General features: G+C 42.4%; 1 protein-coding gene across 3 annotated transcripts; it reads right to left on the bottom strand.

The window, feature by feature from the left end:
- Positions 1 to 1,536: 1,536 nt before the first annotated feature.
- meis3 (myeloid ecotropic viral integration site 3) lies at positions 1,537 to 19,872 on the bottom strand. Of its 3 annotated transcripts, XM_039760587.1 has the most exons (13): positions 19,130 to 19,872; positions 16,737 to 16,939; positions 13,680 to 13,827; positions 12,946 to 12,996; positions 12,803 to 12,853; positions 6,295 to 6,444; positions 4,923 to 5,034; positions 3,933 to 4,078; positions 2,959 to 3,035; positions 2,812 to 2,870; positions 2,616 to 2,702; positions 2,388 to 2,458; positions 1,904 to 1,995 (listed from the first exon to the last, which is right to left on the bottom strand). In XM_039760587.1, the coding sequence occupies exons 1-12, from the start codon at positions 19,139 to 19,141 to the stop codon at positions 2,400 to 2,402; spliced, it is 1,155 nt and encodes a 384-aa protein (XP_039616521.1). In that variant the 5' UTR covers positions 19,142 to 19,872; the 3' UTR covers positions 1,904 to 1,995; positions 2,388 to 2,399. The 3 variants fall into 3 exon arrangements, with proteins under 3 accessions (XP_039616520.1, XP_039616519.1, XP_039616521.1); XM_039760586.1 differs by lacking the exon at positions 2,388 to 2,458 and having other exon boundaries at positions 1,537 to 1,995; positions 3,933 to 4,039; positions 19,130 to 19,857; XM_039760585.1 differs by lacking the exon at positions 2,388 to 2,458 and having other exon boundaries at positions 1,537 to 1,995; positions 19,130 to 19,851.
- Between the last annotated feature and the right edge of the window lie 573 nt (positions 19,873 to 20,445).

Below are 20,445 nucleotides of genomic sequence, written 5' to 3'. Positions count from 1 at the left end.
CATCCATCACTCGTTGAGAAGAAAGCTGTGTGAATGAGTGAGGGAGAGAACTGGGCTGATAGGGGCAGCTGCCATGGAGGGAGGATGCAATCCTGGCCTGCCTATGCCATGTGTGGCTGGTGCCTGGAACCATGGGTGCCAAATGTTATACCCCTGCTGCCCAGCTGGTGGAATTGCATAGGGGCATAAGGGGTGGTTGGTTCAAGCCTGGCAGACTAGGCTTTTCCTCCAGGTGGTTTACATTAAGCGGCATTCATTCTGATGGGGGTTGCACACTTGGCCATCGATGGCCATGCTGATCAGAAGCTAAATCTATGCCCTGGTCTTTTAATTTCATAGGATTATCACATCTATGTATTTTTGGGTTCCCGGACCACTTCTTTTTAAAAGCTCCCTATTAAAAGGAACCTATAAAAGGCCTCCTATAAAAATATGTGACCTAAGTACTGATCAGTAGCTGTTATCCTCCCTGGCATACTTTACTCACTTGTGACCCTTGCTTTAGAGACTGGAGTCATGTGAGCTAAAGAGACATTCGAATGTAGGCCAGTACTTGAGAAAATAAAGGTCCCACAGATGGTCAGGATCTCCACAAATGGGTTTTCCCTTCTGCCCACCTCTCTGTGCACCCCCTCCAAGATGCAGCTAGAAATGAACACAGGTATATTCTTTCTGAAATTCTGTGGTCCCTTGTAGCACTCACCTATGTACTTACAATGTACTCTCCAACAGATACCTTGAGAGATACTTGCCGCCGTGGTGGCCACTTCCAAAATGGCAATTTCCAGCCGCTTAGGTCAGTAAAAATCCCTGGACAAATAAAACAGGATTAGAGAAGCGTGGATTGGACGTGCCCCCAGGGGAGAAGGGGTTAAAGACTCCATGTCGCCAGCGTGACCTCTGTGTTGCAGGATTAGGAGCGGTCACACAATCGGAAAGATGGCAGCCCAGCATTGGGAAGCAGAGTGTAGCAGGCAGTGGACCTTGCATATTAAGGGTAGCCCACCACTTGCAGACCAGTGTGGACCACAGCGGCCCTTACACAATTACAGACCATGGCAGTTCAAATAAAGATATGGTCCCCAGTGCTCTCTCACCAACAGGGGGTTCTGGACACTGGCCATTCTTCAAGCAAACAGACATCATTTTCAAATGAAGTGTTTTTGTTTTTATCATAAAAATCAGAGAGAAAACAATACAACCAACAACAGCCAAATGGTACCAGTTTAAATAAGAAACAATAGTGTCTTTCAGTTTGTGTTTTGGGTTCCCCTTCCCCTTTCACCAGGGTAGGCGGGACAAGGTTAGCCCATGCCAAAAAATCTGGCAAAAAGTTCAGTTCCAGTCTGTAGTCAGAGACTGGGAAGTGCAGGCCCAAGTCCAGGTGGCTTCAGCGCAGCAAAGTCTGGGTTATCGGGGGGTCCATTCTCCTAGTGTCTCTTGGGGTGGGCACTGACAGCCTAACTGGCTTGGCACAATGAGGTTCATCATCTTAAACTGGGCCACAAAATTTTCTACACTCACCACACACCCCCTCCCCCCCCCGGCCTGCTGGGAGGGAGATGCCAGATCCTTTTCAGTGCAGATCCCTGTCTTTCAAAATGGAGTGACCATTCTGAGATTCCCTGCTGGGGTAGTTGTGCCATTCCATTCACCAGTGCAGCGTTGATGCCAGTTTGAGCATTGCTCTTCCTTGTCGTAAAAGCACCAAATATGCAGGCGGGTGCCCAAGGTGCCGCTAATGGGCATGTATGTCCATGCCTTGGCCCCCCAGTAACGGTTCGCCAGGATTTGGCGTGGTGAGAACATGGTGTGCACCGTGAGCGCCAGGAGCTCCGTGCAGCATCATCGCTGCATGTGGAGGGTGGTAGGTGTGCAGGGAAGGGGGGTGACGCAGGGAAGGTGCCCCATGAGGTGGATACCCAGGCTGGGCCAGGCCTAGACCCATTGCACCACCAGGGTACTCTGAAGCCAGGCTTGCCATCCCCTGAAGACCTGAAAAAAAAAACAGAAACGTTTGAGCTGATGCTCAGATTGTACAAGATGGCAACAGAGAGTCTTGTGTGCCACACATTGCATGCCATGTGATGAAGGAAAAGCTACCTATTATCCTAGATAGTATAAAGTGACATGACCTTCAAAATGTCACTTCATTCAGCAGCCCATGCATAGAGAGTCATGGTAGCACCAATCATGGCACAAATATCAAACAAGCAGAAAACAGGGTGGCGGGCAGGGCTAGGGAGGGGGTGCTCACCACCTGCCTGTCGGCATAATGCACAGACCAGAATCTGCACCCCACCCCCAACCCAGTGTCATGCCATGAAGCTGGGTTAACTTGGAGGACAAGGATGAGGGTGAAACACAGAGGGGCGGTCTTTACTTACAGGCAGTTGGAGCTACATGTAGTGCCACTGCCCTTCCATGCCCATCGCTATCCCCATGCTACCCAGCGGCCCTGGAGAGAAAGACACAAGCCCACACAAGCACATCAAGAGATGCTAATGTTGGGGTGGAGGGGGGCTGTGCCCTTGCCATTGAGGGTAGTCTGAAGTGGAGCCAGCCCCTTGTTAATGTCTCCTCCCCACTCCGTTTACTACTGTAGCCACTCATACCTGGCGGTCGGATGCCCATGTGCTGCTGGCCATCCATCACGTAGCCCCCCATTGGTTGGCCATCTGGACTGTATGGAGTTCCCTGACCTGAAGGAAGAGATAATTCAGCAAACTGGAACATATTGCCAGAACCCCAAGCCATACTCATCTCAGCCCACCACCATCAACCACATTTGTCCTTCTTGCTTTATCTTACCTGAGCGATTAGACTGGTCAATCATTGGCTGAACAATACGCCGCCGGGCATTGATAAACCTGGGCCCAAAAAATAGAAAACATCACAGGGTGTGAGACACAGTGTTCAGTGGACTTCTCCATTTATTCCAGCAGGTGACCTACTCACCAGTTGTTGACCTGCAAGATAGTCAGGCCAGTGTCCTGGGCAAGTTGCTTCTTCTGCTCCTCAGATGGGTAAGGGTGCTAAAACGATAACAAGAGAAAGTATTGAGGCCAGATGCAGCACAGAGAGTAGAATAATAGGAGAGCTAAAGTAGGTGAATAGTGAACGGAGATCTTTCATAATTTTACATTTTCATTTATGAAGAATGACCTGAAAGACAGTGCCGAAAAGCGCCATGAAACAGCATGGATGAGGCACGACAAGCCTAATGTAGGCAACAAAGTAATTAGGCATAAAAAAGCAAACACCACAAGGCAGGATCATGTGGTAAAATGAGGTAAAAATGTGAGTGGAAACCAATTTAGGCTTATAGGACACTATGCGATACAAGCATCTTAGGCCATTGTGCAAAGTGACAATGCCTACTGTTGAGTAAGTCAAATCACTTGTATTTCTGGGCACCTGCTGCTGTCTGAGGCAGCAAGAGCAGCCATCAGTGGAGAGCTCACACAGAAGTTGGAAAGGCCTGTGGAAGAGCCCAGTGATGGACATTAACCACAGAGGTTCCCATGAGGCCGACTTCCAGGTGGCACCCCTTTCCACTCACAGCTGAGGCCTTCCTAAGCACCAGATCTCAGGGGCTGGGCCTCGCGCTCCGCTGCCCCAGTATACTGAGTGGGTAATTGCCTGGAATTGATTATGCTTTACCATCCTCTAAATACAATTAGCCCCTAATTGGCGCGCGCTCATTAACCAGGCTTTGTCTAACTAAGCGCGGAGAATGGCTGTGCCCCTGTGCGCCCACCTCAGCTCCCTCCTCCCCCGCATCTCTAATTGGTTTCAGCTCCTCAGCGGCAGACTCTGCCTCAGGCACTTGGCAAGTAGAGATTTGCATTTCTGCGCCTCCACTTGCAAACTTTTTTCTTGCCGACTTTATTCGAGTAAAGTCTGCCAATCGGAATAGCAGGAGTGCTTACCGAGAGATGCTGGAAGAGCCAGGCTCGCATGATGTTGGTGGCCACCTTGGGGAAGATGCCTCGTTTCTTGTTGCGTTTCTTGTCCCGGTCAAGGTCATCATCGTCACCTGTGCTGGGGGAAGCCACGCTGTTATCCAGCCCATCACCTGCATCATAGAGACCTAATAAATGTCTGTGCCTGACACCCAGATCTATCTAGACTTTCTAAGAGCCAATGGAGTTGCTGTGCAATCACACAGCCAGGGCTAAGTCACATCTCATTGACCAGAGCAACTTCTCAAGCAGCAGAATGCATACTGTCAACCTATGCCCATATCTAGCCACAGAGTTCTCAGCCCAATGATATCCAGGTTACCCTTCTTCTCATTTGTGACTCTTGCCCTGCTCCTCTCAATAAAAGACTGCCTGCCACACCTGCCCCTACAGAGGAATGCCAATCGACTCTCTCAGCCTTCCCTCTTACATGCATCTTATTCTCAGACATCACACAAATTAAACCCCACCAAGGCCATCCACAAAAGCCTGCCCACTGCCTCTGGCCTCACTGACATGTCGCTCAAGTGGTAGACAGAGCTACAGGTAGAGAGGAAAAAGAAATGTGATCTGAACTTAAACAGCGTTGCTCACGGGCCCCAGACTTAATGCCCATGCTGGATAAATCAGGAGCCCTGCGCTCGCTTGCATGCTGCCGTGTCCTCAGGCAAAAAAAGCTTGGCTTAAAAGCCTTGCCCTCGGGGAACTTAAATAATTCATTGAGAAGAGGGTGGGGTCTCAGACACTGCCCCCCCCCATTTGCACGCGTGGCATTCACCTGAGTGTCTCTATATGTATGCATGTATGTGTGTGTGTGTGTGTCCTGCCCGCTGAGGGAGGCACTCTGCGATTAAGAGGACCCCCTGCTGTTTAATGAGGCAGCGTTTCCCTCTCCCTGCAGGAGGCGAGCAGGCAGATTTATGAGTGCACGAGGCACAGCTAATAAACAGTACTCACCTTGCTCGCTGCAGTTGTCTCCGCTTTGTGATGCCAGGCCACTGCTTGATGGGCCAGGAGTGCCCGAGTGCGTGGATGTGGCATCTTCGTGATCTCGGATCCATGAGTGATTCTGAGGGAGCAAGAATAAGCGTGATTAGCAGTAAAGTGACGGGGACGAGCTGTCAACAAACCTAACTGCACTGCCCTCACAGCAGGAAAGAGGCTGGGCCTCTCGTATACTACTCCCGGTAAGCCATAACGTCAATGCATCTGTGCTCGCTGGCAGCGTCTCACCTTTCAGCTAATGTTTACCCCAGTGCCCTCTGGGAAACCTATCCCCGCTTGGGGGCTGACCCCTCTAATTAACCTGGATCCAGTATCACAGAGGTACAATAAACCCAGTTTAACTGACAACATACTAAAGCACGTGGCCCACCTGTGAGAATGTCCCGCACCCTACCCTGCCAACGACCAATCACAGCCTGCGATTTCAATCTGCTCAGGTGGGATCGGGGAAGTAAGCCGGCATGATGACAAACGGTGTTTTCCAACACCCTTTTCCCTAGGGCTCGGTGGCTCACGTGCCATGCCTCGGCCCCCTGGTTGGAAAAGGGTTAAAAGACAGGCAGCAAGTAATACTGGTGCAGACAGAGCTCGTCTGAAGAGGCCTGTCAAGTGTCATTATTAAAATATGCTTGACCATCACTTGACCTCCCTGTGGCTCAAGTGGCGATAAATCTCCTGACGTGGCAGGCAGTAGTGGTGGTGGGGGCCTCCACAAGGAGAGATGAGAGCCAAACCCACGCAGCATTTGGTGGGCACCCAGGAGGTACAGTAACTGAGGAAGAGGGGTTACCATGGCAACAGTATGTTTTTAGCCCCATCGTTTCCCCAGTTGTCCATAAACCTTTCTCGACAGACACTTTCTACCACATATAAGCAGCCCAAAGCACCCCCAACCCCCCCCCCCCAAAAAAATAAGGAAAAAAGACAGAAAAAAAGAAGAAAGAGTGCAGGCATGCTGAGGCAGAGGCTCTCCCCGAAATCACCCCCCTCCCCTGGGGCTCTGCTGCAGCCAGCCTGGCTCGACGTACAGCGTCTCTCTCTCCTGCATTTTTAATACTCGCCCCGAGGCGGCATTAGAAGTGACCTGGAAGCGGAGACTCAGCAGAGCAAATTCAGCCTCCAGAAGCAGACGCTGCTTGTTCTGTGTGTGCGGGGGTGAAGACGGGCACACCGGTACTGGCACAAGAATGGACCTTCCGCTCATGCAGGTTTTAACATAATGGGAGTAGGCGGGGAGCTGTACACAAATATTATTTATACACCACCACCTATGAGTGCACCCATTCCAACATTTAGTGGAATCCTGACCATGCTCTTGGCCCACCTGGTCAGATAGGCTGGTGCAGGAACCCGTGAAGTCTTCCACATCTGATTTGGAACCACTATCCCGGTCTTCAATCACTAAGTCAATGGGCATCTTCCCTTTGAGGCAGCTGATGTAGCGATGGCAGAAGTTATCACACAAATCATGAACCTGCAGGAGACAACATTGTTTGGTGAGGTACTCTGAATAAATTAATCCAAGCAAACAACAGGAGCACAGAAGATGGGGTAAGGCAGTGGAAATAGCTTGGACTTCAGATGTCTATAGAGTCACTGGTGTCATGGGCCAAAACAATGGCAAAAGGTACTCAACAAAATTCAACAGAATATGACAATGGTACTCAGAGCATGTTTACACTGCCAAAAATATCTTAAGAAGCATAAATTTCTTATTTTGAAGGAATGTATCTCCTGTTTTCCCATATGAGCTTAAATATCTAATCTAGCATTGTACATGCAAGATAATAATGTATTTTTTTTATGTTACTTGCCCCACATGTTTTGTGGTAATAACTGAGAAAATGGAGATAGAAATCCTTCTGATAGTATGGGTGTCTATGGAGACCAATGCTGGACCTCAGCAAACAATATAAAAATGTCCATAAAAAAATATCCATTACTCGTGTTACTTACGTGAAGTCGTCCAGTCATATGCTCACAACAAGTAAAACGCATATATTTTTTGCTAAAATATTGTTTAATAAGTACTTCTGGAAAATTATAGCAGTGCATGCAGAGGAATTACATTAACACAGGAGCAAGATTTTGAATTAATGACCTGCTTCTTCCCCTCGTTCACTGGTCAAGAGTCCTGTCTTCAGTTCACAAGCTCGATCCTGTGTGAAAGTGTTTCATATGTGAGGACTGCTCAGATTTTCTGGCAGTATTTATTTAACAATATTTTAGCAAAAAATGAATGCATTTTTCCTATTATTAAGATATGACTGTAGGACTTGACATGTGAATTATGCAACACAAGTAGCATAAAAGTTTTTCATGGATGTATTTGATACTGCTCGCTGTAGTTCACCGCTGGTCACGATAGATGCTTATTCTATCAGAAACTTTGTTATCTCCATTCTGCATGAAAACATGACAATAAAACTCTCTCGGCTATCACTACAAACTATGTGGGGTAAGTAACATATTAAAAAATATAATTTTTGGGCAGATTACTCCTTTAATTCAAGATAACTAGTCTTGAGCAATCTCATTTACATATTAATTCCCAGAAAATTTTTAAAATTTAAAAATGCACCTCTATGACAGAAATTGCTGTAATTAAGAGCGGACCAGGGTGGATTTTCTTGCTTCAATAACCAGACCTTTGTAGGCTGCTTAACTCTTTCAGGGCTGATGTCGACTTTTGTCAAAACAAGGAGTTGACGGTGGTAATCAACTGTAAACTGCAGCAAAACCAACCGTTATGCTTTAGTTGGACTCTCGTTGCTAGAAGGAAAGTTAGCTTCATTGGTCTGACCAAGATTTTATGTGCTCGTGTGAGTAAGGTAGTAAGGTGCAAACAAGAGCAAAAATGACACTGACATAATGGCGAGAGATCAAAGCAAATGAGTAACGCAAAATACTCCATGGACGAAGTTTTGCCTATTATCTCTGAACTGGACTATGACTTGCCGGACTCCGGTTTTGAAAAAAGTGATTGAAAACAAATGTGAGGTTCCAGCTTCAGCTGACTCGTCCCCAGCTAATCATGTAGCTGACACGCCTACAGTAATTTTTGCCAAGAGGACTGCCACTTAACAATGGTAAGAGGTAGAAACCAGATTGCAGTGCACTGCGGCTGTGACTGTGTAGCATTTATGTTGACTTCTGTGTGAAGCCATTGCTTTTCAGAAACTGTCTTTTGAAAAAAAATATTCAGCCCTCAAAGAGTTAATATATATGTTAAAATTCCTTATTTCAAGATTTTTCATTTCTTCTGTCTAGATGTTTTTACTTAATCAGTGGCAGACTAACCAAGTAAAATCTTCTTGATTCACTGGCAAATACATTTTCTTATTGCAAGCAATTTTTTCTAAAAAACAATAGTTTATTTTGTCTGTCTAGCTATCTATGGCAGTGTACACTCAGTAACGCTAGTCAAGAAGCCCAAAAATACTCTGACTTAGAGCAAAATGACTCCCAGTTACACCTTAGACATCAAGGTAGAAGGTAGGCCTTGCAGTTACCTTTCTAAGAAGTCTAATTAGCTTACTTATAAACCACAACAAGAATTGTACCCAAATCCAAATTTAATACTTCAGACAAAAGTAACCAACTTTGCTCTAAGGGGTACCATATGTAGGAATGCCTCCCAGCCACAGATGAAAAAGCATGACCAGACAGAGAACTATCCCAGTAGACTTACTTACTATGTTCCAGTTCCACTGAAACAGCTCACGGAAGATCAGCCAACTTTTTTCTAAAACAGACTGTTTGTGGGGTAAAGCCATTCAGCTCCAGTTTGAAAAGTACAACCAGGAGAGTAAATGACTTCCATATATGCCATAACCACACCAGTCAGCTGAAATGTAAAACAAAAAAGGCAGAGGACAGTCCTCCCAGTTACACCCTGGCTGGGAGGCTTTCCCACATATGGTATCCTTTAGGCTTGAGCTGGATAATCTTGTCTAAAATATGCTAACGTCCTACACAGGAACCATGCCCCAGTTCAGCTTTAATACTTCATATAAGATTACCCAGCACAGCTTTAAAAGATATCGTATGTGAGAAAGCTTCCCAGTTACACCCTGATGAACTCAACCAAGAGAAAAAAATGACACCAGGTTACACCTGAACCATCCCAGGTGGCACCCTTTGTGTCCCTAGTCCACTTTAGTAATTTCAGATAAAGTTGACCACCTGAATTTTAAGGGATGCTATAAGAAGGAAACCCTACTGGTTAATAACACTATGACAATCTCAGTCGTTGAAAACACAAAGAAAGAAAATGACTCCTAGTTACACCTCACAGCAAATATCAGAAAGGAGTTCAACCAACGTTAGACCAGTACATTATGTACTTGGTTTCTGTTGAAGGGTGGTGTGTTGACATGGTCATTATCCCTGCAATTTCACACACCACAAGACCTGGGTTCTATTGCCAGGCTGATTACTGTCTATGCTGAGATTGAACCTTTTCTACTTTCATTTTAGTTTCTAACTGTGTCACAAAGATGTGCAGGTAAGATTAGTGACTGTGTGAATATTTACATGTGCTCTTCGATAGACTGACTTTCCATCAAATGGTGGTCCCTGATTTGCATTTCATGTTGTCCAAATTCCCTGCTACTCTGTAATGGAAAAAAATGATACAGAAAACAGCTGAATAGGTGAAGGAGTTGGTCAGCATTGTGATGGCCTGGTATCCAGAGGTGGTTTCTTCTTTTTTTTGGGCTGTCTGATACAGTCTATAGAGTGCTTAAAAATGAATGGATAAATACAGTTATTTTCTATCCTACCCTTGACACCTCACGCAGAATGACCAGTGCACTTCTAATAGGTAAAAGCAGTGGGAATACCTCCCAGTTAACACTCCGAGAAACTATTGGAGATGCCAAAAATAAAAGAAAGAAACAGTCTTGAAATTTACACCTTAGCCAGACCATCCATCTCACATATACAGCAATGGGGAGAGGGAAAGCTACCCTCTTACACCTCCGTCACACAGTTGGCTCAGTGAATGGAAAAATCATAAAGTGATTCCCAGTTCATCCTTAATGCCTGAACCAGACTGGCCAACTCGACTATAAACAAAAGCAAAACAAGGAAAGAACTGCCTCCCAATTAGAACTGGCTCAATTTACACAGATAACACTCAGGAGCTCTCGTCTTCTTCAGTGAAAAGAAAGCCCATCTCCATTGCTCTCATCTTCATCACTTATTGAAAGCAAGAAAGCGAGAAAGGAGTGTCGTCCCGTGAGAAGAAAAGAAATAGCGGGACAGAGAAAGAGACAGCCTGGAATTTCCCTTTGTGATTTACTGACTCTAAGGGCAGTTTTAACTGGACCCACCAGCCTATCACCATGCAGCAAGACTACTCTGAAGCATAACACCTTTAAGCCAGCTGCTGCAGACCCTCACACAGCTCAGCACACCCACAATTTGCAGTGATTGCAAAATATTTTATATACATACTGTAGATACATATACACAAATATACACACACACACACACACATATATATACTGTATCATTTACTCTATACATATAAAAAGATGACAACGTTTTCATGTGACATTTTCACACAATGCTCATTTTTCACCAAAACCGTACCACATATAGTATACATCTATATATCGTTTTTTTCATCTTCATTAGGAGACTACCACAATGGTACTCTCAAGTTAATATGACCGATTTAACGTGCATACATCAAACAAAATACCCTATATACATCCACTTTATTAAGAACAATACTAGTTCAGTTGTGTGTTAGCGGTTGACAAATAAAGCCTATGTAATGGCACACGCTTACAAATTGTAAAACTGCATAAACATTCAATTGCCAACAAAATCATGACTGGTGATCATGCAGGAGAAGTCATATTCCTTCTGCGTATTAAGTTAGATACTGGCGGTACTTCAGCAAGCAGATCACCATTCATCTTGCACAGACCACAATTTCCAATAGTTTTAGCATTTGCTATAACTATAAATAAATCTCAGGGCCAGAGTTTTGACCGTACTGGAATATACCCATGGACCGACAGCGAGCGAAACAAGCTATTGAAGGGAGGGTTGCTATATATATATTTATACACACACACATACACAAACACATATATATGTGCTATATATATATTATATATATATATATATATATATATATATATATATATATATATATATATATATATATATATATATATATATATATATATATATATATATTCCTAGTAAGGATCACAGCAGGGAGTCAAATGTATCCTACTGATAAAGTGCACAAGGCAAATATCAGCTTGGGACAAGGACAATTTTAGTGTCTGCATTTTCACCAGCTATCAGAGTGGCAAGAAGATAAGCACATGAACACAGGGTGAACATGCAGATTGCTCATAAAAAACACTTCAAATGGCAATTGAACCAGTATCAAGAAAGACATTTCAAGTTAAAAAACAGAAACTAAAAACAGCTAAAAAAGATAATGAAACAGATATAATGAAACACTGGCAAAATGTCACCATAATTAAAGGGGAAAAGGGCACATTCTAATACTGCATAGCTTGCTTTGGCCAAAGAAGTCCACAGAGAAAAATGCATCGCAAAACTACATGTGCCTGCTCTAAAGCTGGATGGGTCAGATATATGTTTCACAAAATGCAAACTACAGGGAAGCATATTTTCAACCTCTTGTGTAATCCATTGTGTACATAGCTATGCCAGAATAAACTGCAGTACTGAGAGCTAATGGCACATCCTCTATATTGTATTGAGACAAGAGGAAAAAACATTACAGGCAAAAGATACACAAATGTCTCCAATACATTGCAAATTGCATTTTGTATTGCTTATGAGAAAATGTGGTACAATACACTGCATATACCGTACTATAAAACTGTATATCCATCCATCCATTATCCAACCTGCTGAATCCGAACACAGGGTCACAGGGGTCTGCTGGAGCCAATCCCAGCCAACACAGGGCACAAGGCAGGAACTAATCCTGGGCAGGGTGCCAACCCACCGCAGGACACACACAAACACACCCACACACCAAGCACACACTAGGGCCAATTTAGAGTCGCCAATCCACCTAACCTGCTTGTCTTTGGACTGTGGGAGGAAACCGGATTACCCGGAGGAAGCCCACACAGACACGGGAGAACGTGCAAACTCCACGCAGAGAGGACCCGGGAAGCGAACCAGGGTCTCCTAACTGCGAGGCAGCAGCGCTACCCACTGTGCCACCGTGCTGCCCAAAACTGTATATATATATACTTTTATGCATGTCAGTACTAAATATATAAATTGGGCCATGATGAATAGTGGTTGTCAACTTGAAATACAACAGAATTGATGGTTCTATATCAACGACCCCCAAAATCATGGACACATTTTTTTTTCCTTTTTTACCATTTCCAAAAATCAAAAAGGTTCAGTAATGTCATAAATGTGACATTATTTCCAATGTAAACTATTATCATCCTTATCTGAATTTAAGACATTACTCATGAATGGAGAATGTGATACTGGTCACCCAGGGGAACTCTGCTAAAGGGCTATTATAAAATTGATGGCTCTTTATCAAAGACCCTCAAAAATCCCGGACACATATTTTTTACAATATCAAAAAAAAATAATAATAATAAATTAGTAATACTGTAATCATGACATTACTTTTAATATAAACAGTTATCATCCTTATCTAAAATTAGGACTTCATGCCTAAATGGAGAATATGATACTGGCCACCTGGAGGAGCTCTGCCAAAGGCCGGTTTACCCACACCATTACAGGTCTCCTGCCATTTGCAGACCTGTCCTACTCACTGCTCTCAGTATTATTACCTTTTCTAACTCTAGAAGATGGAATCGCAGAACTTGTATGGCTTGAATCATCTGTGGAAACAAAGGAAAAATAAAAGTTGAATGAAAGAAAACAAGAAAATACTGTATATGTAATGTCTGTGGAGGAGGTAACGGGCTCTTACCAGATTATCTATCTCAGGGTTTGATGAAAATAATGGTTTCTCTGAGCGGATCTGTGAAAAGGCAATAAATCATATAAAAAATCTGTCTTAGAAAAGTTTGATTGTTTAGTATTTTGACCCAGTAACTTCACCTCATTGTGCTATAGATACACCAATGTATACACCCTGTTTCCATTCTTTACACAAATTTCTAGTCATGACAGTCCTATATCCTTATCTCATATTTCCTCCTTTTCTACTTGAGGAGTATATCCAAGCACTTATCTTAAACATGGCAAACTGTCTAAATACCAGTCAGTGTTTTAATTCTTAAACAAGGATGCATTTTCACTGGCAACATCCCTGACTAGACTGTGTCATGTCATCTTTTTTAGTGTCCTTATCTCTGATTCCATTGACAACACCATATCCTAACTGAAAAACATCAAGGATGCCATGTAGCCTCACTTTAAATCAGGAAGTCACAATTTTATCCTCCCAGACAAGAAAGAGCACTGCATTGTCCTTATCATAGACTGGCAGGGAAATTCAGCTTCCTCATCCCAAATTACTAAGGCTCTTACCTCACTATATATAATGACTACCCATCCTCCTCACAAGAAAACTTTTAAAAGGGTCAGACCATACAACCTAAAACAGCTTGGTAGATGCCGTTCAAGATACAATATGTAAAAAGAGCAATCACACCTGTCCTGAACTTCTCACCTCGGTCAGCGATAACAAAAATGACTAACCTGCTTGGCAAACACCGCAATATCTTCGTTGAAGGAGTCGGAAGAGCAGACGTCCCCGCCAGGAAAGGACCCAGAGCCGTCTCGGGGCGAGCATGTGGCCAGTTCGCACTTCTCAAAGATGAGGGCCAGCAATGGAAAGAGCGGGTGGCTGCGAATCAAACAGAGAATCGCTTAGGATCAACACCAGCGATGAGCTTCTTGTATTTAGAGAATCGTGCACACTATTATTTTAAATTATTTTGTGTTATCAAACTCTGAAAATGTAATCATTTAAAATGAAGGCGGGACGACTGGTTAATTGACGCTCTGAACTCATCTTCCAACGGTACTAACTGCAGTGAATCCCACATTCATTACCAAAAAAAATCTATTTCTCTTTTATATATATATTAATTTCTTCTTCTTCTTCTTCTTCTTCTCTGACTAAACCCCTGCACCTTTTACGTTTCCCGCGACCCCCTCAAGTTCAAACAAAACCAGGATCGTAAAACGTGTATTAAAGAAGCCGAGGCTCGTCAACTATAAATTAAATTGAACGTCGTTAAAAAAAAAAAAGTAACCGAATATGCAAACTGTTACTTTGGAAACGGTTGGCATATTTCATTGAGCTCAGTGCGACAGCTACAAAGAAATCGCTTCATCGCCTGTTAATACAGGCAAGTAGTTTAATAGGGTCATAACGATAAAAATCAAACGTGAACGGCATTATACGTATTTATAATTTTTTATTCTGAACACATTAGGACCCCGAAGTAACGGAAGTCTACTGAGCGCTTTGCTGCCAACCTGTACAATTAATTAAGCACGTTTTATCGCCCATCTTCTCTGCTCAACAAATCTCCATTATTCGTGAAACCGCCGACTTGTAGACTTTTGCAAAAAGCTGGACACAAAATTAAAGACAAAATAAGAAAATGTAGTGTGTCTCTTGCTGTTTAAACACGTCATCAAAGATTAGCTCTAAATTATTCAAAGTGCGGAGCAAATTGATTTAAATTAAGAACACACCCTCACATATATGTGTTTGTACATTTCAACATGCTGTAAAAATACTCAATGGAAAATTAAAACACTTCAGAAAAACAAGGTGATGTGGTTAATGTTTAAATAGCGTATAAATAAAAACAGAAAACAGCGTTCTGTAACTAATTCATATTGGGTATAATATATGAGGGGGTCGTGCCCGTATATTCAGTTAACTTCACTTCAGTTTATTTTTCTATAGCGCTTCTCGGTAAGTACAAGCTCAAGTTGCCAGATATAAAGAATTAATAAATTATAATTAAAACATACATGATTGCCAAACACACATACACGCACGACACACCACACACGTCTCTCTAAGACCCTAAAATGCATTGAATAAATCGACAAAAACCTACAAACTATTATTTTGTGCTCAAACTTTTAGTTTTTCAACTAATTGTAAAATTCGTCGTTAGGCTTAACTGTGATTTCCATATCCTAGATGTGCTTCGCTTAAGAAGGACACAAAATATTGTTTTAACCCCAGGTAAATTCTAAATATATAATGATACGCCTAAAGGGCTTTTATTTTACACCCTCCGGCCACCTTTATTTAGTTTTATAATTCTGACGACCAACTTTTCTCCACTGCATTACATATACCTTAATGCATCCACAAAGAGGGGAGTTATGTATTGATGGAGACTGAGCCAAACTCCTACGCCGGGTACCTCCTGAAATAGCTGTTCAAACGGCTTGGACCCACGTTTTCTACAGAACAGACGCTCTCTCAAAAATACATTCGGGACGTGCGGAGCGCTGCACAAAGTGACAACTCGGTAACTCCATTTCCAAATGCCTGGTATTGCCTCCGCTGCGTAAGCCAAAAGGGGCAGCGGCAGCGGAAAGGATATGAAGAGAAATGACTCCAATTATCCGATTACGCCTAATAATTTAAAAATAAACATGCCCGGCGAGCTAAAATCAAGAAAGGTTCTTTGGAAACGCCACGTTCCACGTCATTAAACGTTTTCCGATTTTATTATTTAAGCCCAGCGTCTTACAGCTCTGTGCGAGGCAGGCGGTATAATTTCTAAGTTTGCATTCTCAACAGATAACAGATCTTAAGCCTTTATTGGAAAGTGTTCAAAAATGTTTAGTTGAGGTGGCCATAAAAACATGCATAAATATACATAAAATGAGCACATATGCTGAGTTTCTCCTAAACATTTATGGGCTCTATTCAGTGTACTTTTAGAAATTTCTTTTTTTTTCACCATTAGGGCGACTCTAAGCTAGAATTTTAATTATATGGATTACCACTCAAAAAACAAACGTAATACTTTTTTTGGAACTCCGAACAGGTCGACTGTAATAAAATCTCAAATTAAGAGTTCTCCATCTGTGACTTATAAAAATTGCATCCTGTGACTTCTCCAAATGTTACTTTTTCTTCGATATATTAACGGCATATTCTCTACAAATCCGTCCATGACCAATTACTCTCAAAAATAAAATATAAGCCATATTAAAAAATGAAAGGAGATGCTATTTTTTTTTAAGTTTTTGAATGTTAGTAAATACTCATATACAATCGGAGCCATTTTGCGTAAGGTCATTTTGTGTCTCATACAATAATTACCATTACAAATAATGATAATAATATTCTGATTGGTGCTTCTGAAAAAAATGTATTAACTAGTAATAACAGAAACGATAATACGAGGCGTTCCAAAATTATTTTATCGCACTGAGTGATCGATTTGCAGGGCATTGTGTTCAATTATTTTGAAAGTGGTAGCCTAATACTTAGCTTTTTTATCTAAACACATTATTAGTTTACTTGTTATATCTCAAATATTTTCAGAGTGTGTGAAAATTATTTTATCTTCAAAATCGCGCAATATGAAAGGATGACCGCGAATTCACAAAAATTACTGTTGTACCCAAACTGAACAGAATTAAAGTCAAACCAAATGGTCCTTACTGGTGTTGGTGTCAGGAACCCCAGTCTCTTCAGCTCGTCTTAGTCTTTTTTTTTTCCTAATACACCCCAGAACTCCATGCCAGCTACATAAAAATGGATCTTACCCGTAGATCTCGTCCTTTTCTCTCTTGAGAAGATCGCTGGCTCCCAGACCTGTCGGCAGCCCGGTTCTATGGGGACCGCCACCATGACCATACGGTGAGCCTTGAGTCAGAGGGTGATGCGCCACAGCCCTGTTCCCGTGAGGATCTGCGAAGCCTGGCACGGGCACCCCATCCATTCCAGGATAGTGGACGAGCTCATCATACTATACAGACAGAAAGGAGAAAACAAACATTAGGAAAACTACTCATCCCTCGGGATGATTTTCTCTTCCATGTGAATCCGGGGGATACTCCATGATCAGGAGGTAGAGGACTCATCTCACAGGGCGCGAGGGAAAGGCCAGGCTTTAAAGTAAATACCGTATAAGGATATTGGCGTGACAGCAATCATAAAATAAAATAACATTTCTGCAAGAAAAAATCAGCATGTTTAGGCGTTATTAAATTAGCACACAGCAGGACAATAAATACTTGAGGAGAAGAAAAAAAGTGAGCAGGAAGCCGAGACGCGGGGAAGCAACTCTGCTTCATAATAATCAGGATATCAGTTATACAAATAATAATAGCAACAATCTCCAAAATTAGCTATTTACGAATAGCCGATGTTCATTTGCACTCTGACTCCTCCGAAATGAACTTCAGAATACTGTTAGGTTAGCGATTATCCCGTTAGATCTCTGCAGGACCGAATAAAGTTAAGCGAGGGCTTGTCGGTTATTTTTAACATAACTAACAAGAAACTAAAATAAACTTTTCGAGGGCAAACAAAACCATTAACAACGTGTCTAGTATTTAAAAAGAAAGAAAGAAAGAAAGAAAGAAAGAAAGAAAGAAAGAAAAGGCCACAAGAAGACATAAAAGAGAATAAGGGCCAAACATTTATTTATAATATTATTTGCGTTTTTCACTATGCAATTAATTTATGTTAATTGCTTGAACGTATTTATATTGTAAAATGTGTAGGACATATTACAAGATACATTTAATGTCAAAAAATATCAGTTCAATTATTAAAGTAATGCATCTTTTTCAGTTAATTATGTATATTTACCGATTCCCTTACTTTCTCTCATTTCTTGTATAATACGTGTTATATTTGTTTTTTTAGCAAAAGAAAACTTTTAATGTTGTCATTTAAAATTATAGTAAAACACGACTCCATGTATATAATAATGTAGTATATGAATTGCATTTTCTTTATTTTACATATATATGTAAAGCAAAGGGTTCCCTTAAAAATCAAAACTTCATTAAAAAGTATTAAATTATTATTGCCTTATATTATTATTTACATTTACTTCTTTACTCCACACAGGTTTTCTTAAAGGCACTGAAATCATTAATGATTAATTATAGTATTGTTAAATACACGTTTATGATATAGACGTATTTAAACAATTATAAAAATAAGTCTTTAATCTGACAGTTCTAATCAGCAAACTACAAACTTTTCTCTGACAACTCAGAAAAATAATCCGCTAACAGCCACTCTGCACAGCTCAAGTATGAATTTCAGGCATTTAAAGTATGAATTTCAAGCATTTTGTAAGCCTAGCAATTGGAAAAATAATTTCTTTGATTTCTGAATACCAAAAACCTCTGCTGCATGGTGTTCGGTGGTTTTCTATGCTTTTAAAAAATTACATGTTTGTCATGTTTCATTAGGTTCTGCTTAAATATATACTTTGTATTTCTAAAAGTACTTATCTGACTTCCAGCAGTTAATTTTTGTTACATATGAGTATTATTTATGTCGGAATTTATGATGTGAATAAACTAAAAGTAAATTCTGCAAAAGTAACGAGTAAAAGTTGCCGGGTTTTGATCTAACGGAACTTTCCTCTATGCATTCCAAATGTCGAGATTTCAAGAAATATACCAAGAAAAATGTTGGAATGAAGGCGACTCTTTGCGTTTCATTTTAAACAAGGGATCATTTAAAAACTAAAAAAAAAGTACAGCAGACACTTTGCAAAAATGTCAACAACTGAGTGTCGCAAAAGAAAACTTTATCTAAAAGATGATGGTAGGCAGCACATAGTAAATATTAAATAGAATCGTAAAGCATTACATCAAGTATTGTTATCCTTTATAAAGATAATAATAATAAACACCAAAACAACTCCAAACCTGACACTTCCGAACCGGAGAACCTCGAAGTGACAAGAATGCACTTGTGAGGGGTAACGTCTCGGAAGGAGCGCTCTATCCCGACTATCGCTGACCTATATACTGCTGCTTTGATGGGCAGTTCATCTTCTCTGCAGGCTCTCTGGGGCAGCGAGAAACTCGCAGATCGGCCCCGGCAACCAAAGGGGTGCGATCGGGTGAGGGTCAGGAGGATGCACAAGGGATAGGAAGACACACATAATAAAAAAGGCAAAGAAACGTACCCTCTGAGCCATCGAGGGGCCGGTTAGGTTTCAGTGAGCCTTTCAATAGGTTGAAGGGAAAAAAAGAAAAAAAGAAAACAGATCCAACGGCGATGTTTCGTGTCCAGAAGCGCAGGGTGCAAAGGCAATGCAAACACGGAGCCGATCGAGGAGAAGGAGGATCAGCAGAAGGAGGAGAAGAAGGTGGAGGCGAGTGTCCGGCGCGGCGCCCTCAGCTTCCACAGCCTGCAACCGCGGCTCCCTCAGCGCCGTCTCCTCTCCGCGATACGGACACAGATGCTCGGTGCGCCTTTTGGCTGCTCGTGCTGTCCATCAAGCCGTTTGAATCTGTCAGAGCTGAAATGATCCGGAGACTGCGAGACGACACTGGTCAGCGAAGAGACAGTCGCGGTCCCCTTGGCAGACAGATCGGACGCAAACACGAATTCGGAGCGGAGTGGGTCAGCCCAGGAGGTCCAGCTCAGGCTCAGGCTCTTCACTGAGAAGCTCCTTCACCTTTCCTCCTCTCCCTCTCTCTCTCTCTCTCTTTCTCGCTCTCTCTCTCGCTCGTTCGTTCGTTCGTTCGCTCCCTCTCTCTCCCTCTCCCTCTCTTTCTCTTTCCTACTTCTCAGCAATGAGCAGATCCGGAAGTGCCGCGGCTTCTTAACCATTTGTCTGCCGCTGACAGCCCAGATGCGCTTTTATATGTGAGGGGCGAACGTGTCTCCAACAACGCCAGCCTCTCGCATGGTCCGGAGAGCAGACGGTTGCATTAGCATGGACGCTGCGAGGAGTCGGCACATCAATTAGCATATACATTGCAAATCGCCTAATATACACGCAGCGAGCCTTTTAACCCATTGAGAGCCGCTCACGGAGACCAAAAGAAGCCATTAGCATCCGGCTTGCATGTCAGAGGAACCCGCTAACTACAAACACACAGCAGGCATGCCTTAGAGGAGCCCTGTGCCCGAACATCAAGAAGCACAGCCAAAGCCTACATTCTCTATAGTTTGGGATATTCACTAAGGAAGCCAGTTTTCGTGAGAAAGAAATCCAGTTTCGGTTCCTTCTAATTCCGTTAATAGGACACGTCGGTTAGGATTACGGATATCAAGGCACCTCCCGTGCTTTAGCAGACATCGAATTGGTTCTGTGTTGCTATCGAGGTTAGAGGTTTAAGGTTATGAGATCTACTTTGTAATAACTTATAACGTTATTGTAATAATAGGTGACTCATTATTCAAAGGTAAAACATCGATCTTATATGTACAAGTTCGTGTGTCTCCATAAAATTGTTGTAGCTACACTTGGATCAGTTTTTACAGTAAACACTG

The sequence above is a fragment of the Polypterus senegalus genome, chromosome 8 (genome assembly GCF_016835505.1).
Source record: "Polypterus senegalus isolate Bchr_013 chromosome 8, ASM1683550v1, whole genome shotgun sequence".
Classification (NCBI taxonomy): Eukaryota; Metazoa; Chordata; class Cladistia; order Polypteriformes; family Polypteridae; genus Polypterus; species Polypterus senegalus.
Note: the sequence above shows the minus strand (reverse complement) of the source record. Positions and strands in the feature narration are given on the sequence as shown.

Coding starts and splice junctions, on each gene's coding strand:
- meis3 (XM_039760585.1), bottom strand. Junction 6,445..12,802: donor ATCTTCTAGAGTTAGAAAAG/GTAATAATACTG, acceptor TGTCTCCTGCAG/GTTCATGATTTGTGTGATAA. Junction 1,996..2,615: donor CATGGGCATCCGACCGCCAG/GTATGAGTGGCT, acceptor TTTTTTTTTCAG/GTCTTCAGGGGATGGCAAGC.